At 41.3% G+C, this 15,287-nt stretch overlaps 1 protein-coding gene across 4 annotated transcripts in view; it reads right to left on the bottom strand.

Moving 5' to 3' along the window:
• Positions 1-7,459, bottom strand: part of LOC127511084 (tripartite motif-containing protein 16-like) — a 106,420-nt gene extending 98,961 nt beyond the window's left edge. Inside the window, exons 1-3 of one of the 4 annotated variants that reach the window (XM_051891529.1) lie at positions 6,094-7,455; positions 3,987-4,082; positions 3,667-3,900 (exon numbers count right to left, since the gene is read on the bottom strand). In XM_051891529.1, coding sequence (XP_051747489.1) covers positions 3,667-3,900; positions 3,987-4,082; positions 6,094-6,666 — 903 coding nt within the window. In that variant the 5' untranslated portion in view covers positions 6,667-7,455. Of the gene's footprint in view, positions 1-3,666; positions 3,901-3,986; positions 4,083-6,093 lie in introns of all 4 variants that reach the window. The other 3 variants (XM_051891525.1, XM_051891526.1, XM_051891527.1) reach the window with 3 other exon arrangements.
• Positions 7,460-15,287: the final 7,828 nt, after the last annotated feature.

The raw sequence follows: 15,287 nt of genomic DNA, 5'->3' as shown, positions 1-15,287 counted from the left end.
TGACATGGTCTTCCCAGTTCCCTGACCTGAACTCTAAAGAAAATGAGTGGAGTGAACTGAAGAGAAGAAGCACCAACATGGAGCTGGGAAACTGAAGGATCTGGAGAGATTCTGTATGAAGGAATGGTCTCTGACCTCTTGTCAGGTGTTCTCCAAACTCATCAGGCATTATAGGAGACGACTCAGAGCTGTTATCTTGGGAAAAGGAGGTTGCAAAAAGTATTGAATAAAAGGGTGCCAATAATTGTGGCCAACATGTTTTGGAGAAAAACATTTATTTCATAATGTGACTTTCCCCCCACTTTCAATTATTTTTCTTCAATGAAAGATTAGACTTTTGCTAATTTTATTAATTAAAGATCAAAAGGATAAACAATGCAGATTTATTTTTACAGTCACCTTTGATCATATTTACCAAGGGTGCCAATAATTCTGATCACCACTGTAGACAATGATTCACATTTTGTGTGCATCATTTTATTTGTAAATTATTAAATAAATGAGTAAATAAACAAGTAACAAGCAAACAAACATGATTTCTTAAAATGTCTGTGAATAATTTAGTGATGCAGGTGAAAAAAGACCCCCCCCAACAAATGTCACTCATGATTACTGGTGCTGGTCATATAATTAGAATATCATCAAAAAGTTGATTTATTTCACTAATTCCATTCAAAAAGTGAAACTTTTATATTATATTCATTCATTACACACAGACTGATATATTTCAAATGTTTATTTCTTTTAATTTTGATGATTATAACTGATTCAGTATCTCAGAAAATTAGAATATTGTGAAAAGGTTCAATATTGAAGACACCTGGTGCCACACTGCAATCAGCTAATTAACTCAAAACACCTGCAAAGGCCTTTCAATGGTCTCTCAGTTTAGTTCTGTAGGCTACACAATCATGGGGAAGACTGCTGACTTGACAGTTGTCCAAAAGACGACCATTGACACCTTGCACAAGGAGGGCAAGACACAAAATGTCATTGCAAAAGAGGCTGGCTGTTCACAGAGCTCTGTGTCCAAGCACATTAATAGAGAGGCGAAGGGAAGGAAAAGATGTGGTAGAAAAAAAGTGTACAAGCAATAGGGATAACCGCACCCTGGAGAGGATTGTGAAACAAAACCCATTCAAAAATGTGGGGGAGATTCACAAAGAGTGGGCTGCACCTGGAGTCAGTGCTTCAAGAACCACTACGCACAGACGTATGCAAGACATGGGTTTCAGTTGTCGCATTACTTGTGTCAAGACACTCTTGAACAACAGACAGCGTCAGAAGCGTGTCGCCTAAACTAAAAGGACTGGACTGCTGCTGAGTGGTCCAAAGTTATGTTCTCTGATGAAAGTAAATTTTGCATTTCCTTTGGAAATCAGGGTCCCCGAGTCTGGAGGAAGAGAGGAGAGGCACACGATCCCGTTGCTTGAGGTCCAGTGTAAAGTTTCCACAGTCAGTGATGGTTTGGGGTGCCATGTCATCTGCTGGTGTTGGTCCAGTGTGTTTTCTTAAGTCCAAGGTCAGTGCAGCCGTATACCAGGAAGTTTTAGAGCACTTCATGCTTCCTGCTGTTGACCAACTTTATGGAGATGCAGATTTCATTTTCCAACAGGACTTGGCACCTGCACACAGTGCCAAAGCTACCAGTACCTGGTTTAGGGACCATGGTATCCCTGTTCTTAATTGGCCAGCAAACTCGCCTAACCTTAACCCCATAGAAAATCTATGGGGTATTGTGAAGAGGAAGATGCGATATGCCAGACCCAACAATGCAGAAGAGCTGAAGGCCACTATTACTATCACTATCATAACAACTGAGCAGTGCCACAGACTGATCGACTCCATGCCACGCTGCATTGCTGCAGTAATTCAGGCAAAAGGAGCCCCAACTAAGTATTGAGTGCTGTACATGCTCATACATTTCATGTTCATACTTTTCAGTTGGCCAAGATTTCTAAAAATCCTTTCTTTGTATTGGTCTTAAGTAACATTCTAATTTTCTGAGATACTGAATTTGGGATTTTCCTTGGTTGTCAGTTATAATCATCAAAATTAAAAGAAATAAACATTTGAAATATATCAGTCTGTGTGTAATGAATGAATATAATATACAAGTTTCACTTTTTGAATGGAATTAGTGAAATAAATCAACTTTTTAATGATATTCTAATTATATGACCAGCACCTGTATATGCCTATCCATTTCTGATAATTCCAGGTTGTGCAGGTTGTTTGCGCATTTAATTCCTGGTCATGAGAAATAGATGTCATTCCCTCAACATAAATAAGTCGTGCCCACGAGAAAATGAACGTATAGTCATGTTTTGTAAATGATTAGATCATCATTAACTTATAACTTAAAAATGACTTATATTTGAACATTATTATAAAGTATTACCCATTATCCTAATCAAATGCATTAGTCATTATCTTAGCTGTATAGCATAAATTAAAATTATTATATTTTAGAGCAAGCTGTAACAGTGTGGTCAAAAAAGGAGAGCAGCACAGGACACAGGTACTAAACGCAGGAAAAGGAATCAAACTAGTTTTTATTTATGGACTCCCCGACTCCACCATTGGAACTGGGGGCTCAGACGACAGAGGCAGATCTGGTGGGAGCAAGGATGAAGCAGGAACCGGAGGGAAGCAGGAGCCCTGTGGAGCCAAAGGGGTGGAGGGCTGAGGCACAGCTAGAGGTCAGGAAGTCCTTGGTGAAACATGGATGGAAGCTGAATGAAGCTAGTGGAAAGGGAGAAGCCAAGGAGCTGGATGGAACTTGCAAGGACAACAGGGCTTTGGATGACCTCCATGGTTGGAATGCAGGAGCCAGGAAGCTGGGTGGGACCAGCAGAGGAAGGAGGACCAGGGAACTAATCGGAACCAGAAAGTCCAGTAGGCCTTGTGGGACTGGTGGAGAAGAATAGAGCTCAAGGTTGGGAGAATAGGCAGGAATCCATTCCAGAATGTGTAGGTCAAAGAGTGCTAGCTCTGGGACCACTTTATTTGGGATCCTCCTCCTCTTCACCCACTGTGAAGGGGGAAAAACAGCTGGAGAGCACCGGCTCCACATACTAAACGCCTCTGTCTGCTCTTTGAGGCCGGCGTAATATAAGGTGCACAGGAGTCATCTGGGTTTTGCACCGTGCGATCTAGATAGAGATACTCATGGGTGTGATCCTCAAGCAAACAATTATGAAAATGCAAATACATTTGATCAGGTTTGAAGATCACTTGAAGCAACTTTGTTGAACATTACTTAAAATTGGTATCATCAAGGTTTCACCATGATGTAAGAAACCAGAAGGGAAAATTTGGTTAAAAAAGTTTAAATGTTCTGGAAGTTTTGAACTGTTCATGGCACTAGTGGAGTTTGGCAGCTAAATATACTGTATATCCCAGAAGAGCTCAGAACATTTTTCCTAAGAGATTTCCAGAGCTGAAATGCATTTCATCTATCATATCATCTATTTTAAACCAAGATGATTAGATGAGGATCTGTGATTATGATGTGATTAGATGAGGATCTTATGATTATATAACATAACACACAGAATTTCTGACAACACTTCAGTCAAAAGCTCATTCTACTCTCATGAAATGTTTCTCTGTGAGTCTCTTGCTTAAGTCCACTATGATTCTGTTCTTCTAGATCTCTGTTACCTGCAGGAAATGGATGTGATCCTGTGTGTGTGAAAGCTGCTCCAGCTCAGCGTCTCTCCTCCTCAGATCATTGATCTCCTGCTCCAGTCGCTCCAGTCGTCCTTCAGCTCGACTCACTGCAGTCTTTTCCTGATCTCTGATCCGCTGTGTGGCCTCAGAGCGGCTTTTTTCAATGGAGCTGATGAGCTCAGTGAAGATCCTCTCACTGTCCTCCACTGCTGTCTGTGCAGAGCGCTGTTAGGACACACATCACAATCACACAGTGGCTTCAGTGAGTCCTGACTGAGACTTCTCAAACTTCTCTTCTTCTCCAGACTCACCTTATGAGACTCCACAGCCTCTCTCAGCTGCTGAAGATCTTTCTCTCTCTGCTGGATCCTCTGCTGGAACGACTTCTGCGTCTCCTTCAGCTGCTTCTGCAACACAAACCAAGAGCAGAGATGTCAGTTTGTACTACTTTTACTATAACTGTCAGGGTTCTGTCACTTCAGTCTAGTTTATTCTTGGTTTTTGTGACCGAGCCCTGTTGCTTCTGTATTGTCTTGTCTTTGTGTGAGAGTGCGATCTCGTCTGTGTGCCTTGTAACGTGTTAAAAAGTGTGGTGTTCGAATTCCGGCGCTCATGTCTAGTTTGGTTTTGGTTCTGTGACAGGATTCAGACATTCATGCTCCATGTGTTTGTCTTCTGTTGTGAGTGCACAGGATAAGTATTTGCTCATTCTTGTGTACTCTTGTCTTGTCTTGTTGTGTGAGTGTGTTTCGAGTTCACTCTGGCCGTTCGCTCTTCTGCTTGCGTGTGTTGTTGTTTTCTGTGAAGCATGCAGCTCTTGTTTACTTGGGCCGTGTGCTTTCTTGTTATGTTTTTTTTTTTTGTGCTTTGTAGCACACCGCTTGTGTTTTTCACTGGCTGTGTGTTTTCATGTTGCCATGTTTTTTGTGAACACATGGCTTATTCGTGTTCTCATTAGGTGCGTGTTCGCGTTGTATTTCTCCAGTCGCTGAGCCCGCTCCAGAGCCCACTCCACTCCACGATCTAGGCTATCCGTCTCCGAACTTGGTGGCCGAGCCTGGGTTCTGGGCCAAGGCCATGGAACTAAAGGAGCCTGACCCACCATGGCGACCCGAGTGGCCAGCACCTCCAGGGTCTCCCGACTGGTCAGCACCTCCATGGTCTCCCGACAGGTCCGCACCTCCATGGCTTCCCAAGCTGCCAGATCCACCAGGGCGCCCCGGTCAGCCAGTACTGTCCAGGACGCCCACCCTCCCTCCCGGTTATCTATCCACAACGCGAGGTCGCGCCTACCAGGAGGGGGGAGTAAAGGCTGATTTATACTTCTGTGTCGGACCTACGCCGGAGCCTCTGCACCGTAGGCTATGCGTCTGTTTTCATTTATACTTCTGCGTCATTGTCCGCGTCGATGTGCATGCAGACCACTAGGAGGCAGTGTCCGCAGTCATGTTGAATATCAAAACAAAAGCCGAAGAAGAAGCAGCTTATCATGTACATTGTCAGAGAAGCTTACATACAGAAACGGCAGAGAAGCGGCAAATAAAGGTAACGACTTTTGTTGCAGTTTGACTGCATGTGTCCACTCCTATGGAAGTTGAAAGCGCTCGCTCTTCTCCGAGTGCTCCGCGGCAGTTTTTTAACCCGCGGGAGGGGTTCTAGCAGACCAATCACAGCGCTTGCGGTCCACATAGAATTGACGCGTTGTTAAATTTTTGAAGAGGTGCACATCAGGCAACGTCGTAGGCTACACATGGTACAAACAGCCTACGCCGTAGCTACGGCATACACTCGACGCAGAAGTATAAATAAGCCTTAATGTCACAGTCACCGTCTGTCTCACCTTCCCCGGGCTCCACTTCCCATAATCCCTTCTGAACCTGTTTCACACTGCAAGCATAAGTATCATAAAAGCAAAACTGACACAGATGGATTACTGGATGTAAAATGGATTACTGGATCACTACATTGTGTATATTTCTGTTAATAACTAATAACTGCCATCAGTTATAAAATGTTGATTAGGAATAAGTCATTCTAATTTACATGAAGAAGGGCATCACAAATTTCATAAAAAATTGATTTTTAAGACACAGAACAGAAGCCAATGCCTGAAGTGATTTGTGTTAACCTTTGCAGAGATATATTTTGTCAAACAAACTGTGAATATTTTCTATTCATGCTGCTTTATCAAAGCCTGTTTTACAAAAGCTTGTGTTGATCAATGTGTTTACAGTGTTTTTCAATCTTTTTTTTTTGTTAAGTTCATTGTGGAGCACAAATACATTCAGCAGTCAAAGTCCAGCATCTACTGTTCACTTCTGCTGACGTCTGCAGTGTGAATGATGTTACCTGATCATATGGGTGCCAATATAAATAGTGTCAACATTATTTCATCTGTGTCTAGTTTATAGTTCATACCTGTTTCTCTGTCCTCTGTGCTGCAGCTGATACAGTGTTGTGGTTTTTATGTTCATCCATCGTACACAGCACACATATAAACTTCTGGTCAGTGCGGCAGAAAATCTCAAGGAGTTTATCATGTGTTTGGCAGATCATCTCCTGCAGTCGTCCAGTGGCTTCAGTCAGATTGTGCCTCTTTCTTTTAAAGAAACTTTCATGTTCTTCATGGTGATTCTGACAGTAAGACTCCAGACACACCAGACAAGACTTGACAGCTTTGTGTTTTCTTCCAGTACAGACATCACACTGCACATCTCCAGCTCCAGCGTAACAGTCAGCAGGAAGTTCTCTCTTCTTCAGTTTCTCCACCACTTCAGCCAGCATGGTGTTTTTAGCTAAAGCAGGTCTTGGACTGAAGGTCTGTCTGCACTGAGGGCATTTGTAGACAATCATATGATCCTCCTGATCCCAGCAGCCTGTAATACAGCTCCTACAGTAACTGTGTCCACAGGGAATGGTCACTGGATCCTTCAGGAGATCCAGACACACTGGACACTTGAACTCATCCTGAGAAATTCTGGCTTCTCCCATTTTAGTGCATGAATACAGAGACACAAGCACTCAACAGCTCAACTACACTTCAGTTTCAGTTTCTCTGAACTGAAAAGTTTCCTGTTTCCTGGTTCTGTGTTTGAGTGACGTGTGAAAAATGTGTGTCTGCAAATCTGTAAAGCACTTTATATTAGGTGGCCTTAAATACTATGTTACATCAAAAAAATAAGTACAATGCACTTATTGTGTTCATATTGTATTTCAAAACACTTTGCTGCTATTGAGTTGGGATATGGGTAAAGTTATGGACAGGTTTGGTGGTATGGGTAGGTTTAAGGGTGAGTTAAGGTGTAAGAGAAGGGTCAAAAATGTAATTATAAATGTAATTACATGCAGGTAATTACAATGTAAAAACATGCATGTACACAATAAGTGCATTGTATCAAATGATTAATTTAAATATAAGTACATAGTAGTTAAGGCCACCAAATATAAAGTGGGACCCAGGTTTCTTATTCCTTGTCCTGGAGAGCCTCATTCCTACTGAGTTCAGTTTTGACTGTGCTTCAACACACCTGCCTGTTATTTTAAATGTAAAAACTATTCTTAGTTGATTCAGGTGTGTTCAGTAACAGCTGGACTGGTTCAGTAACTCTGTTGTGTCTCTCCAGGAATAGAAAGAGGAACGCTGCTGTAAAGTCACTGATAATAAAACGTCCACTAGATATTAGTCTCAGACAGTCACTCAAAGAACACAAGTTATTGAGACTTTCACTATCTGCAGCAATACTGCATCCTTATTACTACACTTGTACTGCAGGGCAGAAAAGTTTGTCTAGTTCCTTCATTACCTTAATTTCTAAAACTTGTATGCAGTGTTGTAAGAAATGTTATTTCCCTTGTTTAAGCTATATATAAGAAAAGTTCTTTGTCTGTAGCAAACAGGGTCACGTGGTGTTATCAAGTTGAGAGGGGCAAAATTTTTGCTCTCCCACTCACCCCCACAATAAATGTAGGAATCATTTTCCCTTTATTTTGGATATTGATATTGCTATTTACCTGTTTCAAAGAAATATTAATTTGCTTGCTTTTAAGATAATGCCATATATGCTTAAACATAGAAATGCTTAAATCTATATGAGTGGAAAGTACCTAAAATACTGAAATGCCATATGAGTGGAAAGTACCTGAAATGCTTGAATGCTATTTGAGTGGAAATTACCTAAAATAATTTACCTATAATAATGGCAGGGAAAAAAGCCCAGAGAAAATCCAGCAGCATGTCAAAACAAGTATATACCTGGGGGATCACCGGGTAAAAGCTTCAGAGAAAAAAGGCCTTAAGGGCAGAAACCTCAGTCCAGGAAACAGAGCCAGGGGAGATACTTTTGTGGTTACCAAGCTGAGATGGGCTACAAAGAGGAGACTTTCAAGAGTCAGAAGTCGGCCTAGCAGTCATACAATGGGCTCAAGAAATAGGAAGCCACTATAGGCAGGAAGTGGTTATTCAGTGCAAAACCTCAGAGGCAGAGGGGATTATGAGCACAGTGCGTAGAAAGAGCTAAGGAAAAATGAATGGAAAAAACCTGAAACAATCTCAGGGTGAGATTCCAAATATAGAAAAAGTTAGAATATATAAGGAGGCAATCAAGTCAAGTCACCTTTATTTATATAGCACTTTTTACAATGCAGATTGTGTCAAAGCAGTTTTACAGTGATAACTTGTAAATAATTTGGCTGCACAGCAGCTCTTAAAGAAAATGGTGTCATTGTCCAGCTTAAGTAAATTCAGTATTGATTCATTCCATTGTAAAAATCAATAATTAGTTAATTTATCTATATATCAGTACTGGAGAAAACAGTGATGTCATCGTCCAGCTCAGGTCTGTTCGCATACAATAGCGTCAATGCAGGCAGATCAAAACACTGTTGAATATCAAGTGTCCTCAATCAAGCAAGCCAAAGGCGAAAGCTGCAAAGAACCCAAATTCCAACCGGTGACATCAGGTGACAAACAGGTGAAAAAAATGGAGAACAAAACCTTGGGAGAAACCAGGCTCAGTCGGGGGGCCAGTTCTCCTCTGGCCAACAGCGAACAGTGCATGATTATGATTCAGGCAGCTTTACAGGTCATAAGTCCGGTCACAGGTTTGTTGGGAATCGGTGCCACTGGCTGTCGTGTTGGTGAGGCCTTCACAGGGGATGATCTAGTTGACGCAATCTCTGCTGACACTTCAAGGTTGCATTGTTGTCGTGTCTAGGCACAGGTCCTCCATCTGATTTGGATACGGCCCGGATCCGGCTGACTACGGTAAACGTAGATAGTAGTTTTACTTACTCAAACATATTCTGAGGGCAGAAAGGAAAATGATTGGTTTACAGATTCATCCAATGAAACTGAAGCAGAGGCGGGGTTAAGAGTTTGGACCGTGTGGAGGGAATCCTTCAGACAGAGCCGCTATCACTGTCCATGTCAGAATGCATTTATTGCAAGGTAAGTGAATTTACTGTATATTTTGTTCAAATTCAACAAAACACTGTTGCATATCAAGTGTCCCCAACCAAGCATGCCAAAGGCGACAGCAGCAAGGAACCCAAACTCCATCAGGAGACATCAGGTGACAAACGGGTGATAAAAATGGAGAAAAAAACCTTGTGAGAAACCAAGTTCTCCTCTGGCCAACAGCGAACAGTGTGTGATTATGATTCAGGCAGCATTACAGGTCAGAAGTCCGACTGGAATTGCAACAGTCAAAATATTTAATCCAGTTCCATCTAGTTGAAGATCGTATTCATCACGTCGGTATGGGACGGTTTGTTGGGAATCGGTGCCACTGGCTGTCGTGTCGGTGAGGCCTTCACAGGGGATGATCTAGTTGACGCAATCTCTGCTGAGACTTTAAGGCTGTGTTGTTGTTGCAAGGGAACAAAGAGAACGATCTCCATCAAGCAAATGGAGAAGCAGAGTGTGCGGTGGGTACTGTTAAAGGCCTGTGGAAAGGAGGAGGAGATAAGGAAAGAGCACTCCTGACATATCGTTCCATGCCTCTAGTGAACAGATATTCACCAGCACAAGCTGCTTATGGAAAGGCAACTTTGCACTACCTTACCTCAGCTCCCGAAAAAGTTGTCTCCATGCTGGCCTGGAATGAGAGAGTTCCGGTGCAATGAAACAAAAGGAAGGAGAAAACAGCAGCAGTACTACAACAGACGTCACAGGGCCCGGCCCCTCCCAGTTTTGCAGCCAGGACAAAATGTGTGGTTGCCGTTGGAGAAAATGCAGGGATCTGTAGTGTCTCAGTCGTCAGCCCCAAGATCTTATCTGATTGTCACAGAAGATGGAGTGATTCGGAGAAACCGGGCTCATCTCCGCCCGATCCATCAGTCAGAACAAGTGCCGTCATCAAATACTGAGTCTGAGAGTAACAGGCAGACCATGCCTGTTGCAGAACAAACTGAAGGACATTCTTATGTGACCCACTCAGGAAGAGTGTCACACCCACCTAAGAGGATGGACTTGTAGAAGAGAGAGGGAGAAAAAAAAGTTAAAGGAAAAGTTCTGAAATAAGGGGAAAGATAATGTGTTATTAGAGTATATTGTTTTTCGCACAGAGTTGAAAAAGGGGGCTTCTTTATTTAACAGGGGAGGTGTTCTGTAAAGCAGTGTTTCTCAACCACATTCCTGGAGGCCCACCAACACTGCACATTTTGCATGTCTCCTTAATTAAACACACCTGATTAGGGTTATCAGCTCATTAGTAGTGACTCAAAGATCTAAAATGGGTGTGTCAGACAAAGGAGACATGCAAAATGTGCAGTGTTGGTGGGCCTCCAGGAATGTGGTTGAGAACCACTGCTGTAAAGGGAATAAATGTTTAAGACCTGGTGTTACCCGGACATAGATGTATGGTAAACAGACAGGAAGTAAAGTTTGTTATGATATGTTACTCCCTGTGTCCCGTCATGTGCTTCCCGTTAACATAACATGTTAACATAACAGCGACCGCGCTCACCTCACGATAAAGTGCACGAGTGCCAGGTGCGTTCTCTGCGAGACGTTCTAACCATAAATATCTATGGTTCTAATAATGTACTGGTTCTATCACTGATGGATGCGTATCAGTGTTAATTTCGTTGACGAATAATTTGTGTCATAATTTTCATCAACGACATTTTGTCATGGACAAAAATGAGACAATGACTAAATAAAAAACAGTTTTAAATTACTAAAACTATGACAAAAATCTACTCTCATTTTCGTCAACGAATAAAAACAAAACGAAAATGACAGAGAGGGACGATTTGGGAAGATATCCAGTCAGGACTGCTGTCCTGTGCAGAAGATGCGCACATTTGAAGTGTAACGTGCTGATCTAACCACGGGAAAACGTGACGCTGTTGCGCCTCTACAGGCTCGCACAGCAGCACTTCAGACTGCTTTGCAATCAATGAATAGCGCACATTTATGCCAAGCAGATTGCTTATGAGCTAATGTTGCTGAATTATGACAATGTTTACTATACAATGTTTATATGGTAATATGTGTTCTCCCTCATCTGAACTTAAAGGAACACTCCACTTTTTTTGAAAATAGGCTCATTTTCCAACTCCCCTAGAGTTAAACAGTTGAGTTTTACCGTTTTCAAATCCATTCAGCCGATCTCCGGGTCTGGCGGTACCGCTTTTAGCATAGCTTAGCATAGTTAATTGAATCTGATTAGACCATTAGCATCTCGTTAAAAAATGACCAAAGACTTTCAATATTTTTCCTATTTAAAACTTGACTCTTCTGTAGTCTTCTGTTGTAAGACTTGATTTTCCTGCTAAGACAAAAACTGAGATCAAGTGCCCTGCAATAAAGCAATAAAACTCATCTGGAGAGAAGATCTACTCCGCCTTGCCCAAACTCTCCTCACTTATCTATGCAAACACACACACACACACACACACACACACACACACACACACACACACACACACACCCTCCTTCCTTTCCCCCTGACTCAAGTCACTGAAAGTTCTCCAAGAATGCATATTCTATGAATGATGTATCTTGTGTATCTATTGTTTTTTCCTTTCATGTTTGGTATAATTTTAAATGTCTCAGTGTGATTGGTAAAATGGTCTCAATTTCACTGCAGTCACTGGTATAATGAGGAAGATTGAAAACTAAGGAGAATTCTGTCCTCCTTTTGGGTGGTGTCTCTTGTGAAAACCCTCTCCGCTCCCCACAAAACAGGTGTTGGTGTAGTAAAAATTTACAATCCTTTTGTTCAGTCTGGGTATATAAGGTAAAGTGCAAAGCAGTCATGGGGGATCTTCTGTAGCCAGAAACCCCCATGCAGAGATGGGTGAATGTCTGAAACACTCACACGTCACTGTGTGTATATGCAATTCTTACTCTTAGAATCATCTTTGAGCAACTGATGTTATGTATTTACGATTTCTGAATTGGTTTCTAATTGGTTATTTGTGTAATTGGCTAATACATTTTTACCTGAAAAATAAATATTATTCTTGATTTATTCTGCATTATTCTTAATTCATTATTTCTAGTAGATTAAAGTGAAGGTATTACCGCAAATCTGTGTTCAGGATTGATCATACGGAAGGTTTAATAGATGGAGCATAGAGCACAGCAATTAAGTCCATTTCGATTTCTGACAATCGCTGCCTTAAATAAGTTGCAGTTTTCGTAAATATATAAAAACTATTTTTTTTGTTACGAGTAAGCAGAGCTCGACCGACTTAAAGGTAGATATTTGCCCTGCATCCAATGTTTAAGGTCAGAACTGATGAGTTTGTGATCGTGAAGAGCACTCAATCGGCCAAAGTGACTTTTCTAAGCGATACCGGGACCGCAGTGAACGAATAATTGAAGATATAAGGTAATCAGAATAATCCAAAATCTAAATTAATGCATAACCAATGATTAGTTTCTAATTGGAAACACCATCTAAGAGTAATAATCAGTTGAAATTGGATTCAGATTAAACGAGCAGCTAAAGTAAGATTGAAACTAAATTCTAGAAATTAAGTGAACTTCACGGGAGCGCTGAAAAGGCATACACGCGTTAAACCTTCGCCCAGGTCATCAGTTTTCCGTTTTTGGGCAGAGGGGGGGGGTTTTCCTACAGTGTAATGCTATTTCATGCATTCTGACTTACTTACACTGTTAAAGAGTTAAATTCTCACTTTTTTCGAGTATGGCCTTTATGACGTCATAAAAGGGCGTAATTCCTTGTATAGGCACTTCTCCCTGATAAGCGTGCACACACACATCGCCCAGAGCAAGAGCAAGAGCACGCCCATCAACGCGCTTCATTCGGGATACAGAATCCGAGAGATTTTTCAACAATGGCTGTGTCCCAATTCAGGGGCTGCACCCTTTGAAGGCTGCATACATCATCGAGGCAGTCTCATTTAAGAAAAATAACCGTTAGATTGCAACGTAAGAAAGAAATTACAGTATTTTACACTTCACAATGAATATCAGTCAATTTTATTATGGTTACTTTTCTTAAATTATTCAGCCTTCAAATGCGACCTCCAGAGGACACAGCCTCAGAAATGAGACGCAGCTCCTGTCACCAAAGGAGTGTGTTTTTGGTTGTGAGGGAAATATTATCTTTTTCAGCTTCCCAAAGAACCCAGCATTAAGGGAACAGTGTATGAAGTTTGTTTTTCCGGGGAAGCAACAGAGTTGTGCACATATGTTTCTTTGTTCCTGGGATTTCGGTGATGAATACTTCGTAAACAAGTCCCAGTTCAGCGCTGGATTTGCAGATCAGGTGTGGTGAGTAAAGCTGCATCAGATGTCTGTGTTTTGTTGGCGAATCAGCATGCAAGTGCATAAAATGTAAACAACACGAACGTTTTTGTTCCCTTTTTATTTATAATGATGTCACAGCTTGCAGACGGTCTCTACGCAGAAGCTGCGCGTGCTTGTGACTCTTTAGCTCTGCCCATGGCACTGACGGCAGACATGCCTCCGGGAGCTCAGCTTTTTTCGGAGAGACTCAGTACAGCATATCTATCTTTTATAAATATGATAAAACTAAAGACTTTTTCGAAGATATGAAGGATGCAATATTACTCTATATGTACTCAAGATTTACATGAGATTGGCATAAACTGTATGTGATACCCACCCTTTTGTAAGGATAGATTTTACCAAAACTGAATTCAAGATTCCTATCCTGTAATAAAACAATAAAGCTCTCTAATCTGAAGAGAGGATCTGCGAGAAAGAGCACAGGACAACACCTGGCTCGACCTCCTCTGTTCCCCCCCCATGCTGAGTTCCTGACTCCTCACACCCTCTCCTTCCCCTCAGGCCATGCAAACCTCACAAATCTGCTGTCTTAGTTGTTTGAAGTGACATCAATGTAAATACTTCTGGTGCGACTGGTAAGATGGTTTCACTCCCACATCAATAGAACAGACAAGAATAAAGAAAACAAAACCTGTTCTCCTGGTGTGGGAGATGCCCCAATAAAGATCCTTATTAACCATTTGTTTTGATCCCCAAAAACCAGGCGTGTGACCCTTTGGGGCACGAGAAAAGGTCCAGCAAAAGCTGCATAAATATTTGGGTGCTAAATGTTTATAGTCCTTTTGTCAAGACTTGGGGTATTTAAAGGGATTTGGCAAACCACTCGAGGAAGAATCTGCATTCAGAACTTCCCGCACAGTTGCTGTGTGTATCTCTCTATTTGCCAGGTATGCTGACTCTTTGAAATTCTTTTTAATATTTTGTTTTGAATTGTACTTTGTATTTTATGCTGATCTGTTGTGTGATGTATTCTTTTTAATTCTTTTAATTGATGTTTTATCCTGCCTGGCAAAAACAATAAATGTTAATCTTGATTTATCTTGGAATCCTCTAAAATCATTATGACTAGTAGATTATTGGAGTCCGTCATTTTCATAAATCTGCATCAGGACAGGTCAAACTAGAGAGCCCCATGAAAGGAGCATGTTAGCACATCATGGGACTTTTTGAGTTTGTCTGTTGCAGTATCGTGACTAAGAAAACTGTATTTTTGTATGAACAAGCTTGTAGCGGTTTGACTCAAATGCATTAGTAAACTCTGCACCCTCTGACTAAGAATCATAAACTGGCGAATTTATGTCCGTGAGAACGCAATCGGCCGATGCGCAAATTCTCTAAGCGATGATGGGTCCGTAATGAACGAATAATTGAAATTATGAGATCCAGAATGATCAAAGATCTAAATTAAAGCACAACTGATCTTATGATCAGCTGTTACATCGGGAAAATTGTGAAACTAAGAGTCATTTATAATTGGAGTCAGAATAAATTATTCACGAAGTCAGAATTGAATTAGAAATCAAAGTTGTATTAAATTAAGATGATTTTTTCAGAAGTGCCAGAGGAACATACACGCGAAATACCTTCGACCAGACCACTAGATGCCGTCGCTGGGCTAGTGGGTGGAACCTTACACTTTAACTAAACCCTAGATTTTAGTCGACTAAAATCTTATATTTAGTCGACTAAAACTACACTAAAACAATTTCCGATGACTAAAATATGACTAAAACTAAATGGCATTTTAGTCAAAAAACTATGACTAAAACTAAATAAAAATTTGCTGATTTACACTGATGCGCATAATCTTCAGGAACATTGACAT

The sequence above is a fragment of the Ctenopharyngodon idella genome, chromosome 4 (assembly GCF_019924925.1).
Source record: "Ctenopharyngodon idella isolate HZGC_01 chromosome 4, HZGC01, whole genome shotgun sequence".
In the NCBI taxonomy this organism is placed as follows: Eukaryota; Metazoa; Chordata; class Actinopteri; order Cypriniformes; family Xenocyprididae; genus Ctenopharyngodon; species Ctenopharyngodon idella.
The sequence above is the reverse complement of the archived record's forward strand: the minus strand, read 5'-3'. Positions and strand labels throughout refer to the sequence as shown.